Source organism: Paramormyrops kingsleyae, chromosome 2 (genome assembly GCF_048594095.1).
Source record: "Paramormyrops kingsleyae isolate MSU_618 chromosome 2, PKINGS_0.4, whole genome shotgun sequence".
In the NCBI taxonomy this organism is placed as follows: Eukaryota; Metazoa; Chordata; class Actinopteri; order Osteoglossiformes; family Mormyridae; genus Paramormyrops; species Paramormyrops kingsleyae.
In genome coordinates this window covers 3,959,019-3,980,000 of record NC_132798.1, presented here as the reverse complement: position 1 = coordinate 3,980,000, position 20,982 = coordinate 3,959,019, and the positions used below count along the sequence as shown (strand labels likewise).

Here is a 20,982-nt window from a genome sequence, read left to right as displayed (position 1 = left end):
CTTAATTTCTGTCAGTTAATAACAGCATTTAACTTGTGTAAATATTCATCAAAATAGTTATTCTCTGTAATGGCTACTATGGCAACAATCAACAGGCTAATTTACGGCTGCCAAGCAGGCCTGTCAGCTAGTTAGGAAGTCAGCAGCTGCAGCCGATTACCCGTAGAATCTTGTAACCACAATGCTTCTCTAATGGTCAAATTAACTGGATTAAATTAACAAATTAAGTGGGAATTAACTGCACATTTCCTTTATTTTTAAAGTGAAAGGCAGTGAGTGGATTTTGTTAAAGAGGACTTCAGGTTTACAAACATCCACAAAAGCCATAGCCTGCACTATTCTTCTGACATATTAACCCTTATGTTCACATGAAGGCTTTCACATTTTCCATGTCAGTGGTATATGATTGCTGCTGAAGTCTGCCCTGCCAAGACAGTCAAAGGATCTATTGATATATATTTAAAATAATATATATACAGTATATATATATATATAAGAATATATATGTGCGTGCGTGTGTGTGTGTGTGTGTGTGCGTGTGTGTGTGTGTATGTGTGTGTGTGTGCGTGCATGCATGGGCATTTGTGTGTACATATGAAGTACTGTGCAAAAGTCTTAGGCAGTCAAAGGAAATAATGTATCAGTGATCTTCATGTTACTGTAAAACTATTATTTCATGTCTGTCAAAGTATGTGAATATTTAGTACTATAATAATATACCACATAAATAAACTTATTTACAAACAGCAAATATAATGCATACAGCTTTATACTATTGTGATTACAAGCTGCCTGCAATTCCCAATACATACAATTTTTATGCCGCTAAAATAATTACGTGTAATGAAACGCGGGTGAAGGCGGGGCCTTCCTTTTTTTTTTTTTTATTTTTTTTTTAAATGTGTCCTGTCCGGCAGCTTTAGCAAGCAGAATAATGGTCTGAATGCACTGCTGTGTCAGACATATTTGCTTTGCCATGAGGGGCTCTATAGACTCTGTATAGGCCCTTCATGTTGGTTGATTTCTTTTTATTTGTATATTTATTGTATTTTATTTTTAACACATGTGAAATATTCCAGTTGCCGAGCTGTCCGGAAGGGAGTGATAGTGAAGAAAAGGGGTAGGGAGAGAGATTATAGAGGAGGCGAGAGAGGAGAAAAGAAGGAAAAAAAAAAAAAAAAAAAAAAAAAAAAACACGAACAAAGGGGGAGACAACAGTGGGAGAGAGGCTAAGAAAGACAACAGTAACGTAAAAAGCACATATCAAGGGAAAAAAAAAATAAAAAAAAAATAAAACAGCATTTGAAATACAACCAAAAATGGACAAATACAAAGACACAACCAGAATTAAAGAAAATAAAACAGATATACAGACATCCAAAATTGTTGCATGTGCTTGGAAGGGAGTGTGGAAGTGGGTTTGCATGTGTGTTCTTCTGTGTGGGGGTATACGTGTGTTGGGTGCGTGTGAATTTCTCCATGGAATGTACTTGATAGCAAGGGCGGGGGGCCGCAACCCCACCCCACAAGAGCCAGAGGCCAGCGGAGACAGGCCCAGGAGACCCAAGGCGTCCACGGCCCCCCAAGAGCACAGAGGAGCCAAGGCCCCACGCTCCCACGACAGCCGCGTCCCCACCCCAGCAGGAGGAGGAGGGGGGAGACCCCAGGCGCAGCCCCCCGCAGCCAAAAGGGCACGAGCCCCAGAGAACCAGAGGCAACAGGCAGCCGACCCCGCGAGGGGGACGGCCGCTCCCGCACGGGCCAGAGCCAGGGCCCCAGGACCCCAGGCGGCCGGGAGCCGACCGGCCCCCGGCAGAGAGCCCCACCGCGCCGGAGAGGCCCGAGCCCCCCCCAGGCCACCACCCGGGGAGGAGGGACAGCAACCATGCCAAGGAGGCAGCCGCGCCCAGGAAGGAGCAGCTAGCCCCGGACCCAGGCCCACACTGCCCACGCAGACACCTCGCAGACACACCTCTCAGCCATACACATAGACCATACACCCACTCACACAACATACACAGACACATACACAGAGACAAAAAGACATAAGCCCATCCACTCCGGACCGCCCTCCGCCATGCGGGGGAACGGACGCCACCCCCCAGCGCCAGCCGCAACCCCAGGGCACCGCCAGCCGGACGCCCGCCCGAGTGCCCCCCCACCATCGCGGGCAGGGAGCGGGGGTGTAGGAAGACCCGCCCACTCTCCTCCCCCACGCACCTGTGTGAGAAGTGGAGTGTTGGATGCATGTGTTGGTGAATGTATGTGGTGTAAGGAGTGAGTGAGTATGACTGTTGAGAAACTTAAGATGGATTTAAAATTGACGGGGGAAGCGCGGGGGAGCACTGCTTGCAAACAGCTCTCCTCCTCATCACCCCCCCGCCAAGACCCTCAATGTATATGGTGTAAGTAAAATTGAGGGGCGGGCAGCAGTGAAGAGGTGAGTGAGACCACCTCAGCGGCCCCACCCACCAACCTCTAGGTAGTGCCCCCACCCCCCAAGGCCCTGTGTGTATACTGATATGTGATGACTAAAGTGTAATTAAAACAAGGGGAGGCAGAGGGCCGCGCAGCACAGCGAGTAAGGCCATGTGAATGGCCCCCCTCACTGCAGCGTGCGCGGCACATACCCACCCCAAGATCCTACATGTGTGCGTGGCATGTTATGTGAGTGAGGGGGGAGAGGGGCTGGGATTCATGATACCAGGGGGAAGATCACTACCCCCTGGCAGAAGAGAGCCAGCTAACCAAGCTGGCTCATTAGGCACCCCAGCTCCCCACCGCGGCACGGGATGGAGCGGACCCGGGGGGCCCCCGGCGACAACCCCCCGGAGCAGCGCCGACGCCAAGAGCTAACCCCCATCCCCCCCCACCCCGAAGGACAGCCCGCACTCAGTCACCCACTCATTCGACGACAAAAAGTGGCAGACCAGCCCGGGCTCGAGACATGCCACCCCCCAAACAGCGCAGGCCGGCCCCCCAGACATGGACCATCCCACCCCCCCCGGCGGCGCCCCAGAGGGAGCACAGGCCACCCCCGCGCAGGAAGGCACCCACCGAGGAAACGGCCAGGCCCCGGGCACCAGAGCCCCAGACCCCCACCCAGGCCCGCACCGAAGAGGCCAACCACCCATCCCAGGGCCAGCCCCCGCCACCACCGGCACCCCAGACCCCACGCCCCCTGACCGCCAGGCAGCACCCGCCCAAGGCCCACCCCACCACCACCAGCCAGGGCAGACACCCAGACATCACAGGACAGCAGCCACAGCCCCCCCAGCTCCAAGAGGCCACCAGTCGCCCATAGCCCGGGGGCCCAACCCCGCCACCCGCCAGAACCCCGAGGGGACGAGACCACAGCCGACCACCCCCCCTACGTAATGGAATTGGCCAGAATGGACCAGAGAGGATCCAATCTGCCCAATTGATTTTTTTGGAGGGAATTAGACATTCTCTCTAGACTTATGTGGTCTAGAATTAAATTTCTATACTGAGTAATACATAAATTATTTTTTGATTTCCAGTTCATGAAGATAGTTTTCTTTGCAATGCCTAAGGCAGTAAGGATCATGTGCGCTTTATTTTCTTCCATATCTAATATACTTGCATCACCTAAAATGCACAATGTAGGTGAGGTTGGGATATAGCAATTAAACCAAATTGATAGATCCTCACAAATCCTTTGCCAGAACTTCTGAACTGGGGCGCAGTACCATATGGCATGCATGTAGTTCTCCACAAAGTCACCTGAGCAGTGGGTGCATAGGTTTGAGTGGATAAGGCCCATTTGGAACATCCTTTGTCCTGTATAATGACTTCTATGCAGAGTTTTGTATTGTATAAGCGGGGCCTTCCTGAAAGCCGCGGGCAGCTACCAGACATGGCAGGATGTGGGAGGCGACACGAGCTGCCGCTGGCTTGATGCCTTCATTCATTCCGTGACGTAACCACGACTAATTCCTGCGTATCAGCACCATGTGCACAGGCTTCCATTAGCTATAACGCCCATTCTCTGCCCGCTTACATCTTCATCCATGGCTTTATGTTACCTTGTAACAAGGGGACGTGATTAATGGAACGGGACCAGCAGTTATTTTTCGGCAGAAATGTTTTTTTCTTTAGATTTAGCTTTTTTTAAGTTTTTTTTTTTTTTCGATCTCACCACAGCTTGTTATGAACTAGACCTATTCATTTCAAATATACTGTATTAGACACATTGATACCTGCTAGAGGCATGTAAGTGCATTATGGGTAAATAAATCAGTGCATGCGGAAATTTAAGTGCCTTAATACAACATACCATGAAAACAACATTTTTAAGAAAGATTAAATCTATTACAAACGTTGTGTATATATAATCACTATACAATATCATTTTAAAATTATTATTAGATCTTTTCACATTTAAATTAGAATGACTGGCCAGAAACATAGAAGAACTATACTGTTTGACCAGGATTGGCATGCACTACACACACACACACACACACACACTTCCAGTGTGTGTATATATGTAATTTTTTATTTTAGAGTATATATACAGCCGTGGAATAAATTAAGAGACCACTCTATATTGTTAAACAAATCTGCATTTTAAAATCCTGGTTTAATTGTGATTGAGTGGCGGGATGCTTTCAGGTGAAAAATTTCTAAGACAGCAGTACACAGAAAAAAGGTGAAGCAGGAGACACTGGGAACGACCAGAAACCAGAGCCAGGTAAAGGGCGGAAGCGACAAATATATATAGATATAGATAGATAGATTGGTACTTATACCCGAGAAGAAAATTGATGTTATAATTTTTATTTCTCTACCATCAACCAAGGATAACAAAACAGAGTGTTATTTATTGTGCCGTTATTAAACCACTGTCAAACATTTTTTTGACCCATACGGTCAACATATAACACTGGGCAACATCACACTGGGCATATGTCCATGCGGCTCTAGTTACTTTTCAAAGAGCTACTGGAGCAGCCCATAGGAGTGAGAGTCAGCCATGACACTGTCAAAAGTACAAAACTACAGCTTTAGATGCAAAAGTTCTTTGGTTTCGGTTTCCTAACAATTAATTTCCTATTATGAAACTGACAATTTAATTCAGAAATTCAAAATATTTTAAACCCCTGATGAAACATTCAGTTAAGAAATAAACCCATCCTGCACAGAAATGCCCACTCCTCCGAATGCATGTCACCTTTTATACAGGCACATAAACGCATCTCTTTCTCCGAACTGTGACACTGGCTCTAAAATCCCAGATGTTTAAATATGCCCCCCACGTACTGTATAGCAGAGCCATTAACGACAGGGTAATGATAATGTTAAAGACGACGGCTGACACTCAGGACTCACATTGTAGAGAATGTCCACCCAGCCCTCCATGGTGATGCACTGGAAGACAGTCAGCACAGCGAACAGGATGTTGTCGAAGTTAGTGATACCAAAGTTGGGCCCAATCCAGTACTCCCTACACACGGTGTCATTCAGCTCTGCACAGGTTCGAGCCGGAGTTTCCAGGCCACAGGGGAAATCTGACGCCAGCGCTCCTGTAACGACAGGATGCAAACAACAAGGGTGTAGGTTTGGTTTCAGCATTGGCAGGGACCAAATGGGCGCCAAACGACCCCCACCCCCCTAAACAAACACGGTACTCCCACAATATGAGTAGGGACAAGTCTGTACTGTCCATACCCAAATCTATGCCCTTGGCAAAGAGCCATGTAATGATTCAGAGACTGAGAACAGAAACACATGAAAAAATATATTTGTTTCTTTTTATAAATTGTAATATATTTTGTTATAAACTGAATCAGTAGAAGGACACAGAACCATGTGAAGCGTTGCCCCCTGAGTCTCCCCATGCATTACAATGTTGGTAACTGTAAATGTGAGACCCCCACATCTACCGGTGAAATGAATAGTTTTCAGGATTCTTAGAGTGTATCGATTTGGAAGCCTCAGCCAATACTAACTACAACAGCATCGCTTATTGACTTTCAAGCTTTACTGCTGTCACTCCGGCTAACAGCTTTTACTCATTCTATTAAGTGCTTGGCTATTTCTGTTACACTGAAACCATTACAGCAGTTTCTGCACCACCGTCTCCACTCTGACAAATACATTGTACTTAGCCCAGACAGACAGACAGACAGACAGACAGACAGACAGACAGACAGACAGACAGACAGATATACCTCTAGCATACAATGTTTAAATAACTCCCAAATACTGTGAGAGTGTTTCCATTCAACACGAATAGGGTGTAAATAGTTTGTAAATAACTTCCTTCAGTGATCATCGAAGGTACCAGCTTGGTAATGACGATTGCTTTCGATTAGAATTACAATGACACAGAACAATTACAATCCACAACTGAGGTTTGTACAGTCTACACATGACTGACAAGTTAACAGCATACAGTTCAAAGCTTCTGTCATACAGAAGTATATATATATTTTTTGTATATTTATGACATGGTAACAGGTGATCATAATGTGTGGGGCCTGGTTATCAGTAAGGGTGACCAGGTAAACAGACCAGCCTTTTAGTTAATAATGCCTTTGCTGGCTATAATCAACTCATTAATGAGTTATGGATAAGTGCCTTATGAGTTGGGGAGGTGGACTGAGAGTGGTAATGGTAAACATCAAGATCCACTGGCAAATGCAGACATGTCTATTTGCTTTATTGGGAAAATTGACTCATCCAGGACTGTTCAGTGCCTGGTCTTTTGTTTCATTTTTGTATATTTAAAAAGCAGCCTTGCTTAACCTATATGATGAGTAATAAAAAATAGCTTCTCCTGTTCTGGGTAGACATCAAACTACTTAGACTGCTTGCCAGCAATATTCACATCCACTTCCATGTTGTAAAAATGAGACAAAATCGTTTAGGATCTCGTCCCTCTCCCTTGTTTCAGATCCCACTTGAAAGCAAAATTGACTTTGCTTTCTCCATCTCTGCCTGTCCCGATGAGGCTTCCACAGAGGCCCCAGTTAGCAAAACGTTTTAAAGCCTAGAGGAATTTGCAGAGAGCCAAAATGGAGTCTGCCACTCTCCTCCATATGTTTCGGAAGGCATTCGTATCATATCTGTGATCTCGGAATCAACAGCTCACTGGCAATCCAGCCCGGATGAATGGGATACAGCAAGCCTGTCTAACAGTCTGGTGGGCTCATGGACACACACAGGTTTAAAGTTTTCATTCCTAGAGTCTGGCCAGGCTCTTGGAAAATGCTGGATGGATGATCTCCAACCAACAACTTTCTTATTTTTAATATATTTTCTTATGTGGTTTTAATTTTTTATTTCAGCATTTTACTATAGCCGGTGACCCTCCCGGGACATGAGCTACGGACACAAGTGGTATGACAATCAGCAAAACTGTGGATTATTCAGTGTGAACAGTAAGCAGGGCACGACCCTGAAGGAAAAAGCCCCCTCTGTGCTGTGCTGACTCAAACGCCAGAGGGGCGTTTAGCGATAGCCGCGCGCGCGTCTTTTCAGGCTTTGCTCACTGTGTTTTCTTATACTGCACTCAGTGCCTCTATCATACCAGCAGCCCTACACAGATCCATAGCCGCAAAACATTTCAGCGAGTGTCTCCCTTGGTAGATTTCGCTGATCAGGGACTTTGTCTGGGCCCTCTTGTGCCAAATGGGCCCTATCTTTCACCTGTCCTAAGATCTGGCTCTCGTCGTATAGCACTTATCTCCGGTGTGGTAAGAAAAAGAGGGACAGGCCACTGCAAACCAAAAGAATATATCCACTGGACCAAAAGCCTAAATTTAGGAGCAGTACTTTTTGAAAGTGCAGTAAATGTTATAAACCTCTCCCCCGTTACTTATTTATGCAGAGAAAAGACACAATATTACATCAAAATGCAGCATTAATCCACTAAACTGGCATACTTATATTTTTTATTGTTACGACTAGTATTCTTAAATAGTATCTGGCCTGTTTCTGCATCAGGTCTGTGACCGCGGGCCTGTACCATGTCTGAGAGAGTTGGGATCTATTCCAAACGCATTTTTAAAGTGTCCTGACTCCTTGCCCACTAAGGACCACGATACTCTTTCTCAGCAGAGCCCTGCCCTTCAACAGCAACAGCAACCAACATTACTGGGCCTTCATGACTAAAAGCACGTATGTAACAGGTGAGGGCTTTGGCACTTCTTCAGCATCGAGGATCTTTGGCTTCTGCCACCTGTTGGGTGGAGGAGTTATAAACTGTTCAGGTACCTAAGCAATGCATCTACAGGAGTGTTTCATTTGGCACGGAAATAGAACATACAGTAGCACGACACTAAACAACAAAGCACCCAACTCTGTTCCATCCTTCCTTCTTTACCTCTGTTGGACTTGTTCTGACGATAATATAAGAATCGATAACAGCAATATATTAATGAAAAAAGATTTAAGTGCACTTAAAGGTTTCAGATGTACTTTGTAAGATGGAAGCGGGACCATTAATTTTACGGTTCCGGGCCTGTCTGACCATACGAAGACCGGCGAAACACGAGCAGCCACTGAGCTGAGGGGGAGCCGAACGCTGCTCGACGACCATGATACCCGACTTGAACTGTGTGCAGTATGTTCAAACAAATCCCACTTTGAACACACACACATAGGCCTCATGCAGGGTCTGAATCAGTCACACCAGTTACTCTACAGGATCTATATTCCTACCATGAACATATTACCCTCCCATCTCTATTTTTATTGTCATGCTAACAAAGTGACCGTACATTTTGCACTGCAAATTTATTGCTTTATATTAATCTCGTTTATGAGCCTGGAAGGAATAATATGAGAAGGGTTTCAAGCGGTGATAAATGTCCCTAAGTTGTATTAACCCTGTAATTACAAGCTGGCCTTGTCACAGGGATTTACAGAGAACATAGAGAATAACATGCTGCTCTGCTTTCAATGTCAATATGTTAATAGGTGGGTTTGGATAAAGGTCAAATGTCTCAATAATTCACACAGAAACCACACATAGACAGATTTTATATCTCGGAGGGGATGTCCCATTAAGTCTTTCAGCAGATCTCAGAACAAATATATATATATATATATATATATATATATATATATATATATATATATAACTGAACCAAATGTGGCAAATATATTATATAATATATACGGTTATAATATACAGATCCTACAAGTGCACAAGTTTAATGGTGCTGGTGATAGGGATGTTTGGGCGGCACAGTGGCCTCACACTGTGTGTGTGTCTGTGTGTGTGTGTGTGCGTGTGTGTGGATTAGGTTTATATTACTTTGTGGGGACCAAATCTCCCCACAATGTAATAAAATCCTGTTTTTTTGACGTTGTTGGGACCATTTTTCTGGTCCACACAAAGATGCAATCAAAAAAGTTAAAATTCCAAAAGACTCATATTTTGTTGGGTTACTTTGTTGGGTTACTTATGGTTAAGGTTAGGGCTGGTAGGGGTTAAGGTTGTCATGTTGGGATTAGAGTTTTCCCCATAGGAATGAATGGAGAGTCCCCACAAAGATATAATTACAAACCTGTGTATGTGTGTATGTCTGTGTGTGTGCGTGTGTGTGTGTGTGTGTGTGTGTATATATATATATACATACAGACGCTCCTCTACTTACGAATGAGATACGTTCCAAACGGCTGTTCATAACTATAAATGTTCGTAAGTCGTTATTCAACATCATTTTAAGGGTATACGCAAGTACAAAGAATTTGGATGCTGGGAGTACAAACGCTACGCTGCTGCGCGGCGGGAGTAGCGGCCAGAAGTCATACTAGGCGGAATTGGCGCGCAGAGAAAAAAATTAATGTTGCGGACAGGAAACGGGAGCCCAATGAACACAATTTGGACTTACAGTCCTCTTTTTTCGTATGTCTGAAAGTTCGTAAGTTGAAAGTTCGTAATTAGAGGAGCGTCTGTATATATAACTTCAGACCAAGGTTTGGATTTTGTTTCAGCTAGCCAGTTGAGTATGAAGAGTCAGTCACACAGTACTCCACTGGTTGGTTGAAACAAAATCTCGGCCTGGATTTGTACTTTCGACCACTGTCCACCACTGCTTTCCCTTTGTAATGAAAGCAGAAAAAAATAATAAAAAGGGGGGAAAAGACAAATTATTATATATCCTATTATACAGTGTTACAAATATTTTAAAAGTTTGGACTCTTTCCTAGTACTCCTAGAATATGCTCGAAAAATTTCCCAAAACCCAAATAACATATTTTGCGTGAAAGTTTTATTTTTGTATCCATAGCCTCTGTTACAGGGACTACAATATTAATCTTTGAATGCTTATTCTCCGTTAGCCAAATGAAAGTGCAACAGGAGATGGATTAGGACCACATTAACGTCACCGCATCATAAATCCAGAATTACCGCATCATAACTCTATCATGATCGACAAACATTAAAGTAAATATTACGGCAAAAAAATAACCATAGTGAAAACCACAAGGCACTTCCACAGCATCACTGCATCACTAAATGTGAGACAGCGGAGATTCTCATAAGTTTGATTAAACAATAAAAAGTGCTCCTCGAAAGTGAGAGCCATGTAAACAGAGCCCGTGCCATGTGCCGGGATCTCTAACCTGTGTCGGTCCTGAAGCAGGCGTGGTGGAACTTGCCCATGTAGAACTCCACACCGATGATGGCGAACATGACAATGGCAAAGAAGAGCAGCAGTCCTATCTGAAGCAGGGGAACCATGGCCTTCATGATGGACTTCAACACTACCTGAAGGCCTGACAAGGAAGAGAGACAGACTCACAAGGACCTTTGTATGAACAGGGGTGACATTTTTTGGAATTGCTCAGTGATTGCCCCTTATAAACATACCAGAGAATTCTTCAGAGAACATCAGGAAATACAAAATATTCATAGTATACATAATTATATTCACAAATGCTTATAGCTTTCTAATTTATGTTCAAATTTGTCTTTAAACAAGCTCACTTTCACATTTGTTTTTACAATTAACTCCACTTAAAGTTTCAGTAAGAGCTTTAAAGTTTTAATATTGTTATTGAAGGTCCACTTAAGTCAGTTTTAGATTACAATGGACTCTCTGAAAAGTATTGCTTTTGAAAAAAGGCCAGTGTTGTATACCATTGGTATGTTGTGTGATTAATTATCAAGGGGTGTTATTGTTTGGGAATCTGGGTGATCACTCACTCGGAATTCCGGAGACCAGTTTGAGCGGGCGTAGCACGCGGACGGCCCTAAGGGTCCTCAGGTCAAAGTCTGAGCCCACAGTGGCCAGAATCCTGCAAAGTAAAGAGAAAGAATGTTTTAAATCTGAAGTGCAGATGCAGAATTGCTATTACTTCTTGTTCTGAAAAACAATCAGCCACAACAAGGAGGACTGTGATGCAAGTAAATGCAGAGGAAAGGAAGGCTGGAAGAAAGGTGAGAAACAGTTCATCCCAGGTAAGCAGTCAGTGAGTGAGTCACAAGATGGACCCGGCTGCACTGACACCAGCATTTCAAGCAAGCCCACAGTACAGGGTGACCTCGGGACACAGATGAAGGCGTACGGGTGACTTGCAACTGCAGCCTAATGACCAGAGGCAAATGTTCACTTCTGTATTTTCAGCTTCATCGAAGTAAATTAAACTGAACAAAATGGTCTGACCTAAAGGAAAAGGAGGCTCCTCTGTGACGTTTCCCAGGAACTGGTTTAAAGAGAGTTTACACCTCCTGCCTTAGTGCATTATTCTCGTGTAAAACGGCCCTTCAGATGCGTCACCAGACGTGAAAGTAGGGCTGTCACTATTGATTATATCAATAATCCAGTAATAATCCAGTAACATCGAATAATCGTTTTAAAAGTAATATAATATAATATAATATGTATTGCAATTTGTGCACACTTAGTCACACATAAGGAAAATTCATGCACTCCAATTTACTTAAGTTGCATGTTTTTGGACAGTGTAAGGAAACGGGATGATCGGGCAAAGAAGCCACGCACTCACAAGGTGAACATGTAAATTCCACAAACATTAACCGGCGGCGTGCAGCGACAGCGCTGCGGACTGCGCCACTGTACCACCATACCAGGTTAGCAAGATGTGCAAGGATCGCGATAGTCTGCTGCAACTTTGTTTTTTAACGATGGTCCCTTTTCAACATTATCTAGTATATGTAAAAAAAAAAAATGTGTAAAGTTTGCCGCCGCTGTTCTACATGAGCTCCGCATGCGCATTTGTGAGGAACTAAAAATATGTGAAGAGGGGAAAAAAAGGCCAAAAAAAGACTTTCGTCTTCTGCTGTATGGAATTTTTTTGTATTCCATAGATAAGATATGGTGCAGCAACAAATGATTAGTCAGCACTGCTTTGGGTCTGCTGGCACAACTTACGGCAACACCACTAACTTATCTGCCAGACTGTTGTTAGATAACGAGTTAAATTTGGAGTTATATACATACATACATACATACGTATATATACTGTACATATGTATAATGATGTGACTAAGCTACAGGGCTAATTCATGTTAGCGGCGATCATTTTGACATATGGGAATCGTAGAAAGTCCGTTGAAATCGAATGTCTTCATTTAACATGTATTTGCTTTGCAGTCTTTCTGTGGTGATATTTAAGTTCGGCTTTACAATACTGACAGACGACTTCATTTTATTTCATTTTTAATGTGACGTGCTACCATGACGCGCTGTCATTCTTTATTTGGATCCAAACCGTCTATGCGGAATAATCGGTTAGGAAAATTTTAATTGATGCTTTTATACAATCAAGAAATCGAGTTTAATTGAATAATCGTGACAGCTCTATGGGAAAGTAATGCACACTGTTGCGTTTGCCTTCCTGGGAGACAGACCCTGCTCAGAGCCTTCTGCTGCTCTTCTGGACCCTCATGCTGATTCGTCTGGTCAAGCAGCCAGACCAGGATGTGTTTTGAAAGGTCGTCATCCAGCCAAGCCAGGTGCCCCGTGGGCAGCCGCTCGCCATAGCAGCATGAGGGTAAATGTCCTGCTAAGGCAGGCCAGAGAAGGTACAGAGTGATCCAGGCAAAGCAGCGAGTTCAGCAGCGAATAGGGGAGGGGGTAGGTGGGGGTGCAAGAGCGGGCTGAGAACAGCTGAAAAATAGAGAAAGGAGTATGCGGATAGGAGAGAATCCTGCTGTGATCTCCCCTTAGTTTGATTTATTGAGCGACGCTGGTAAAGCCAGTCATGAAAGTCAAAATGCAAAATCAAACCAAAAATCCAAATGCAGAAGTAAGGAAAAACAATTCCCCTGTGTATATATTCCCCGGTGCGCAGTGGTGGCTTAATGGTTAGGGCAGTGCACTTGTAATTGAAAGACTGCAAAATCCCAGACCAGCAAGACACCACTGAGGTACCCTGAGCAAGGTACCGCCCCCAAGCACTGCTCCCTGGGCGCTGAATTAGCTGCCCCCTGCTATGTCACATATGGGTTAAATGCAGAGGACACATCTAATAAGACATCCTTCACATTTTGTCTCCATTTCAGTTCAGACTGATCATCGATATTTCAACAGGGCGGCATATCAGGCTGTCAGAGGGGTTCCAGTCTCTGCTTTGCACCACAGCTCCAGATCGTAGGAGAGGAAGTGGAGCTTCTCCCCCAGGATAAAAGGCGTGCCAGCGGAGCCTCCCTACACTGACCACGCACCCCAGATCCGGACCATACAGCCTGCCCCCCAAGGCCGTGTCCATGCCAGCATTCCGTATTCCAGAAAGACTGCTGGGGGGGGGGGGGTCTCGCTTTTCCCTGCGTCGCAGCCATCAGCCCACCACACAGTACATGGAGACCAGCAGCAGACACGGGGATATTCCTCACTCTGTTTGGGCTGGCTTCTCTGTGACATCTGTTAAATCATTGCTGGGGATTCACGGCAGGCTCATTAATACGGCGGGGGTGGGGGCACATGCAGGCGGTACAGAGGTGGAGAGTCACGCTGCCTCTGCGAGCAGCAGAGATTTTACGGCAGACGTGGCAGAGCCTGCCTGCTCCATGCATGCACACAGCCCCCATCTCAGCCTAGTGTTCAATGGGGGGGGGAGCAGCATTCTGTGTGAAACAGTTACAGCATTGTCAGGGGCATTGGAACCAAGTGGGATACAGTATGTGTACCCCCAATATCTCATTTGGATTCATTCACCCCTCCCCCCTCCAATAAATAGACCTTTGCATATAAATTATTAAGTTTTGTCCCCTCAGTATCAAACTCTGCTACACCACTGAGCGTTAGGCCTGTTTATAATCCATCACCTTCGTATTGTAGCACAGCCAATCCCGTCACCGATCGCGCACTCGGTGTCATCCCATAATATTTTCTGCTGGGGGTTTCTTGTTCAGTTACTCCTCTTCTACTCAACGGACCACACAGTACATATGAATATCTGCTAATGGGGGCAGCAAGGGGGCTCGTGCCGAGGATGGACACTTATCTTACTGTACGCTGCTCAGAGCGGCAGGCGGCGAGGAATTAACACGCACGCTGACACAATGAGCCTGGAGGACGTGCAACCTCATTAACCAGGAGAAGCATCCCTGAAAGGCTATTGAGAACCCTCAGCTCCCAGATTGTATAATAAAGGCTAATAGTTTTGCAAAAGCACATCATTCTATGGCATAATGAAGCACGCATAAATCTTCACTGCAGCTCTGGATGTAACGTTTGTGATTTTTTTTTTTCTATATGCGATCTTGGTTATTCTAAGCATTGCGATTTCATCACCTATTGGGGGGGGGGGGCAGCAATACTAAGACTGCTAAGAAATTAAGAAAGGGTCGGTGAGAACCTGGCCCTTTTGACCTCTTTTAAATAATCAAAGGTTTATTTTCCAGGTATCCCCATCCTTACAAAAGTAGAGCGTTCCTATGAAACCTTTTTTAAGCCAATATGTCATAAAGCGAAAAAGTAGTTACCATTAATTTATAGGGGAGACATTTTTTGAGCATTCCCAGATCCAGACAAATAATCTACCACATTATACCAACTAACACATAAAATGTAAAACACTGATATAAAGTAAAAGCAGAAATTATATGATAAATACACCGCCTATATGAAGCAGCAGTAATGTATCAGTGTACTTTCACTTAACAGGATATAGCCTAAATAACAATAAATACGTACATTATAGTGAATAAATAAACCAGAAAGGTTGTTCTTTTTCAGTAATGTTAGCATGGGGGGGGGGGGGGGGGCAGGTGACCTTTGACCCCTTTACTTGGGAGTTCTTGGTTCCTCTCCTCCATTGTCATCTGGCTTTCTTTCATTTCCCTGTCTTTCCTTTTCCCTTTTTCATATTATTCTCACTCAATGTTGTAATGTATCACAACACACCAATGTAAACTCTGTTGTGAAAGGCGCTATATAAAAATAAATTGAATTGAAATAATTCAATTCGAATTATTCTGTAATCTGTACTTTACATAATTGTATGTGCTATTCTTATATACGCCTGGCAGCGCAGTAGTTTGGTTACTCCAGCATCACCATAATTGCGTGAGTAACACGTTGCATTGTAACGTTAAGAAGGCCCACGACTGCATTAGGTGATAGGAATTTTTCAGCTCCGTTAATATGTTATGGGACCACGGTCGAACATGTGGTCCATCGTTCACTGAAACGTCATTATGCGCAACATGACTGTATGTCTATAACATAAACGAACGTTAAACGCCATTTTTGCTTTTCTCCTTTTTTCATAATGGTGGAAAAATCCTCTTTGGATTTTTTTCAGTTGGCAAAAACAGGTGCTAATGTATGTTTCTCATAAAAGCGAAGTGGTGAAAAGTGAGGAACACCTGTATTTTATTTATTAACCAGGAAAACCAGAAAGGACAAGCTCAAACCTGTGATGATATCCTATACTCCGACCAGACAGTTTAATTACTGTTTATAAAAATTATTAGAAACGTAATGGTAATAGATAGCTTACTGGCAGGCCAATAGTAATGAATAATTATTATGGAGATAAATCAGGAGAGTCAATGCTTAACCAAATTGACATTGCCGTTGTTACTGTTGAATAAACAATACACTCAGCAATACACAATAGTTCATTTGTCTGGGTGTGAACGAGTAAGGAAGATGTGCTGATTCCAGCAAATTTAATCACAATAATCAGCACAAGAAGGTTATAAGTATCTCACTGCCTCACTAATGCTCCCCTCGTGCTCCCTCGATTGCTCCTATCAGTAAGATGGAGTGATGAGGGAAAACGGGCAACACAAATTGAACTGTTTACTTGAGAAAGCAGAAAAGCACCGTGGGTTAATGTAGTGGGAACACAGGCAACAATGGAAGCAAGGCTATGTTTAGGGACTACATTTTTCTAGCCAATAATAATTTTAGAAACCTAATTTCATTGTCTTAAATAACGCCCACTTGAAAATCTGATTCCGGATTCTTAATGTCGGTCTACGTAAAGGAATCTAGCTGGGTGATGGGTCACTGGCAAAACCAGCCTATAGCCATAATGTGAACTGTTCTGATATAGTAGAGGTACAACTATGTAAAGGTGTAAAGGGTTAAATCTGTATGCTTTTAAGCTAGAAATACCAGCTTCAGGTACCATGAAAAGCCTACAATTGCAAATTACAATTTATTTACTCTGATAGGGTACATTCTCTGCATAATCTTAAATATATAAAAAGAGTGTCTCAGTTCAATTATTTAATAAAACATCACATATGCCACAAACTATTTAAATGAATAATTAAACAGAATATAAGATTATATTATACAATTACATCAACCGCACACTGGACCCTTGCATACTTCAGTTATTTTAATGCAAAAATAATCATAAGGATATGATTCAATGTGCACATTGTATTACCCTTCTAGAATAATGTAAATGTTAGAAATTCTTGGACATCTCCCTGGAATAAAGTGACTGCCAAAATAAACATAAGCAGAAAATAAAACCAACCTTTTGATATTTGAAATCCTAATGCATGATTATCTGGCAATGCCTAGGCGTAAACAAAAACTGGAATGAACATGTGTACTTTCAATAGTGTCATCATAGCAATGAGCCACAATTTCCACAAAAAATGCAGAAGGCCACTTATGCATTGGCCTGAGTTCAGACCAGCCACTATGAGCAGAAAGTGGGCAGGACTGGTGCCACTGGTATCAATTTACATTTCTTATTGGCCATTTTATAATAATGTAGAAGGAAAATCCCACAACATTCTACACAAAATAAATCCATCATCATTTTCATGTACCTTCAGATTTCCAGCAGTCTTAAGAAGTGTATATTTGAACAATGAACATCTGTACAGTTTTTAGTTCAGTAGATACTTAATTATTACATTTTCCTTTCATACCTCATAACCAGCCTTGCAGGCATTCGAATTAATGTCTTAGAGTTTTGTAACTGAACACAGGATTCAATTTGAAAATATCACTTTATGTTTGTTATACAAATTCAAAATTTTGATTACATTTTGACATTAATTTCACCCCATGCCTTTTCCCTTTTGAGAGTACAGTGCAAGGAGAAATAATCAGAATTTTAACAACCACATTAACTGGATACGGAAAGCAACAGTTAACAGAGTTAAACTGGCTCCGGGTTGTATGTGCCTTGAATGCGGCTCAGAAACACATCTTGCATAATGTGCAGTACGGCACATCCTTGAGAATTAGAATCTGCCCCTGGGAAGGAGCCTTAAAAAACAAAGACACACACATGTAAACAAAAATCCCGTCTGCTGCATCACATGGGTCCATATTGAAATTCTTTTCAAAGCATTTTGTTGTGGACTGGGAAGCTGAATTCACACTGGAGACTGGTGCTGCATGTATCCCTCATTGTGTGATGTGCATGATTTCTCAGGAAAGTAACATATTGTGCAGCATTGACTCTCCCCGCTAATGGAGGGAGTGGATCCAAGAAAATGGGCCTCACACAATTATAGAACCGCAAGAACCTTTTACCGTGGGAACCAGGCACTCAGGGGTGCGCGGCCCGTTGGGCTGTCGTCCTGCTAGCAAACATCCATTTGTCAGATGCACAGTGAGGGATGACTCATGCCACACTGCACCGCATTCAGAAGCCCTCTGTCTATGCTCATGGCCCATAAATCCCAGAAATGGGATCCACACCGTTATGGCATCCCATAGTCTGACTGTTCCCATTCCCACTTTTTATCGTCGGTGAATTCCGCTATTGTGCTTGCTTGTTCACTTACCTCGTATTTCTCTCGGATGCCCATCCGTTAAGGCTTTGGGAATAGGCGCCTTTGCATCCGTCTGCTTGTCCCTCCCCCCATTTTTCCCCTCATCTGCCTCTGGGAAGGACATTTCTGTCGCCATTGTCACTGACTAAACACACATGCCAGCTAAACACACACTCCAGCAACAATACTGCATTCAGAGTCCCTGAATGGGCCTTTCACAGATATGTAGCCTCTCGATGCCGAGCCGCTCGTATGTGGGGAACATGACAACAGAAACTGGGGATACGCATTCCTGTTAGCCTTGAATATGTTCAATGGGACCTTTCCTCTAGCCATTCTCCTTTTCATTCTCCTTTCCGGAACTTTAATTACAGTCACACAAAGATGTAGGTTAAAGGTCTCTGAAGTGTTTCACCCAAAACTACCCCAGAGGAGAGACTGACTTGGTCACCGAGTGGTCATGGGGTCAGTGCCCTCAGACTGAGTCGTCTCGGCTACTGCACCCCCCAGTGGCTTCATGTCTGTCTGAGGGACATTTCTGCCCTGCGTGTCATTCTGAACTGAGCAAGCTGATCATGCCACCCAGACAAATGGAAATACAGGAATAGCTACAGGAGGTGGCACCTGTGCTAGTATTTGTTTTAGCCTCGTGTATCATAAGTCAATAGGTCACATTAGCTGCCGCATTAGTTGGTGAGTTAGTGCTCCTTATGTTTTGCCTACAAACTGTAATTATACCTGGTCATTAATAAAACTATCCTTAGGTGGCTGCAATTACTTCGCGGAGGTGAATCTTAATAAACGTCACCGCGACCTGCTAATGAACCAGGCAGGCAATCAGTAGGTCAGCCAATCAATAGATTTACCCGGGTATCCTTTCAGAGCACTAAAACGTCGCTTCGATGTGAATGAAAGCACATTGTTCCATAACGCGGCCCACAAAGTCACTACTGATTTCCGTAAAACCAATAAGGATCCAGCTTATAGGCTGTACACATCAATTTCACAAAGACCAGAGGACTTCTTGAAAGGGTTGTACTGCAGGATATGCAATAACAGGTTTTCAAAAGCATCTTAGTCACTTCAAAGCATTAATTTGCAAATAAGTGGATTTCTAAATATACATTCTTTCAGCTGTTTTGGAAGGTTTCTGAATTTTAAGTTCTGTTCATACTGTACTTCCATATTTACTGCACATTGAAGCAAAATTCTTCATTTATTTTGTACAAGTAGTATGTGGTATATTTTTCCAACCCCTCTCTATGACCAAAAAAATGTGTAGGAATAACAGAAGAGAATGTCCTGGATACAACACGTCTTTGTCAAAACTAAACATAAGCGACTGAGTTCAAAATTGCCATTTGCTGTCTGAGGAGATACAGTACCTTACTCCGTGTGGAAGAAAGGATCTTCTTGAGAACAAATCAATAACTTCTCACCTTAAAGACTGTTTCCTTAATAGCTATAATGACCCACAGCCCTCCAAAATAACGGACATGAGAAACTGTTGACACTTAGACATTACAGAGAGCCAATTTGAACAAACTGCAGTGTATCATTGTATTTGGGATGGTTTGTGATCTTTGGAAATATATTTCCAGTCCATTCATATCTTTCTGCTTTTTTGTTTTTTAAGAATTTTTGATCAGAGGCCTCATAATAAATGAATGGCCCTGGGGCTGCCCCCCCCACAGCGACAGCTGCGAAACGGCACAAGATGGCATCTGCAGAAATGCATTTTTTGCACCGAGCCCAGAACAATGCAATTAGACAGACGTGTATCTGGAAAGCCCTTGTTTCCGGCTCATGGACAGCAGGATCTCATTCGGGCCTCATTTACTGTGCGCTTGCATGCGGTAGCGATGTCCTTTTCTCCACAGCTAGCTTTTTGAATAGAAAAAACACGATCTTCCTTTTGACACTGTTTTCCCGGGGAAATTCCATCTCATTCATTTTGAAAAACTGTATAACAGCATTGATTCTCTAAGCTAGAAGTCGTCTTTTTCACTTTGTGGCTGCCACAGCATCATCGGAGACATGGGAGTCATATAGTGTTAATTACCATAGAGAACAGAAGGAGAGAGAAGCGCTTCTCTGTTTTAATTGACTGAAGTACCTTGCAAAGAGAAAGGCTGAGATTCAAACAGATGGGTGCAAAACTGTTAGCTGTGAAAGCATCAGTTTTCAAGTTACATTGAGCCATAGTACATATCCTGCGCATTAGCATGGAAAGATAAGATATTACCCCCATAAAGCTGTATAAAATGTAATTAGCTCCTTCTGCATAATTCTCCTCATTGGACCTTAGGGTAACATCTCTATCATCAAAAGCTAGTAACATCAGCGCTGGCTTCAAATATTCTCCAGTATCACCCTTCACTTTTAATACAGTGCAGTCCTAGTATGCTATACAATGTGCTGATATTCGCTTTGCAATCTTCGGTGGTTTGTAATATAGTTACTGCCAGGTCAGCTAAATGAAGCACAGCCATGTGGTTGGCATATTTCACGCTAATCTCACTGACAGGATGAGTTTACTCATTCCCTTCATCTATAATGGGAATAACGTCTTAGAGACTTCTTGTCTTCATTGATAAAGAAAAAACAATTTTCTCTCTCAATATGCTATTCATTCACGTAGTTAAGCTAAACGAATAGATGCATTCTCAAGTGAATGAACTGAATTGAATCCAAACTGTAAATCTTGGTCCAAAGGTTTTTAGGAATGAGGGAATTACTTTTGAAAAGTACAAATGAATATATTGTGCGGCTCCCAAAGT

The 20,982-nt window shown here is 43.3% G+C and overlaps 1 protein-coding gene and 1 long non-coding RNA gene across 3 annotated transcripts in view; one reads left to right on the top strand and one right to left on the bottom strand.

The window, feature by feature from the left end:
- The window catches only part of cacna1ba (calcium channel, voltage-dependent, N type, alpha 1B subunit, a), a 153,757-nt gene that overhangs the window by 91,796 nt on the left and 40,979 nt on the right, over positions 1-20,982 (bottom strand). The window contains exons 4-6 of the mRNA XM_072703813.1: positions 11,186-11,277; positions 10,603-10,755; positions 5,353-5,546 (exon numbers count right to left, since the gene is read on the bottom strand). Coding sequence (XP_072559914.1) covers positions 5,353-5,546; positions 10,603-10,755; positions 11,186-11,277 — 439 coding nt within the window. The remainder of the gene's footprint in view (positions 1-5,352; positions 5,547-10,602; positions 10,756-11,185; positions 11,278-20,982) is intronic.
- On the top strand, positions 11,740-15,134 carry LOC111833411 (uncharacterized). Of its 2 annotated transcripts, XR_002835746.2 has the most exons (4): positions 11,740-11,770; positions 11,946-12,073; positions 12,852-12,996; positions 13,508-15,134. It is a non-coding gene; the product is annotated as an uncharacterized lncRNA (long non-coding RNA). The 2 variants fall into 2 exon arrangements; XR_002835747.2 differs by lacking the exons at positions 11,740-11,770; positions 11,946-12,073 and adding an exon at positions 12,173-12,284.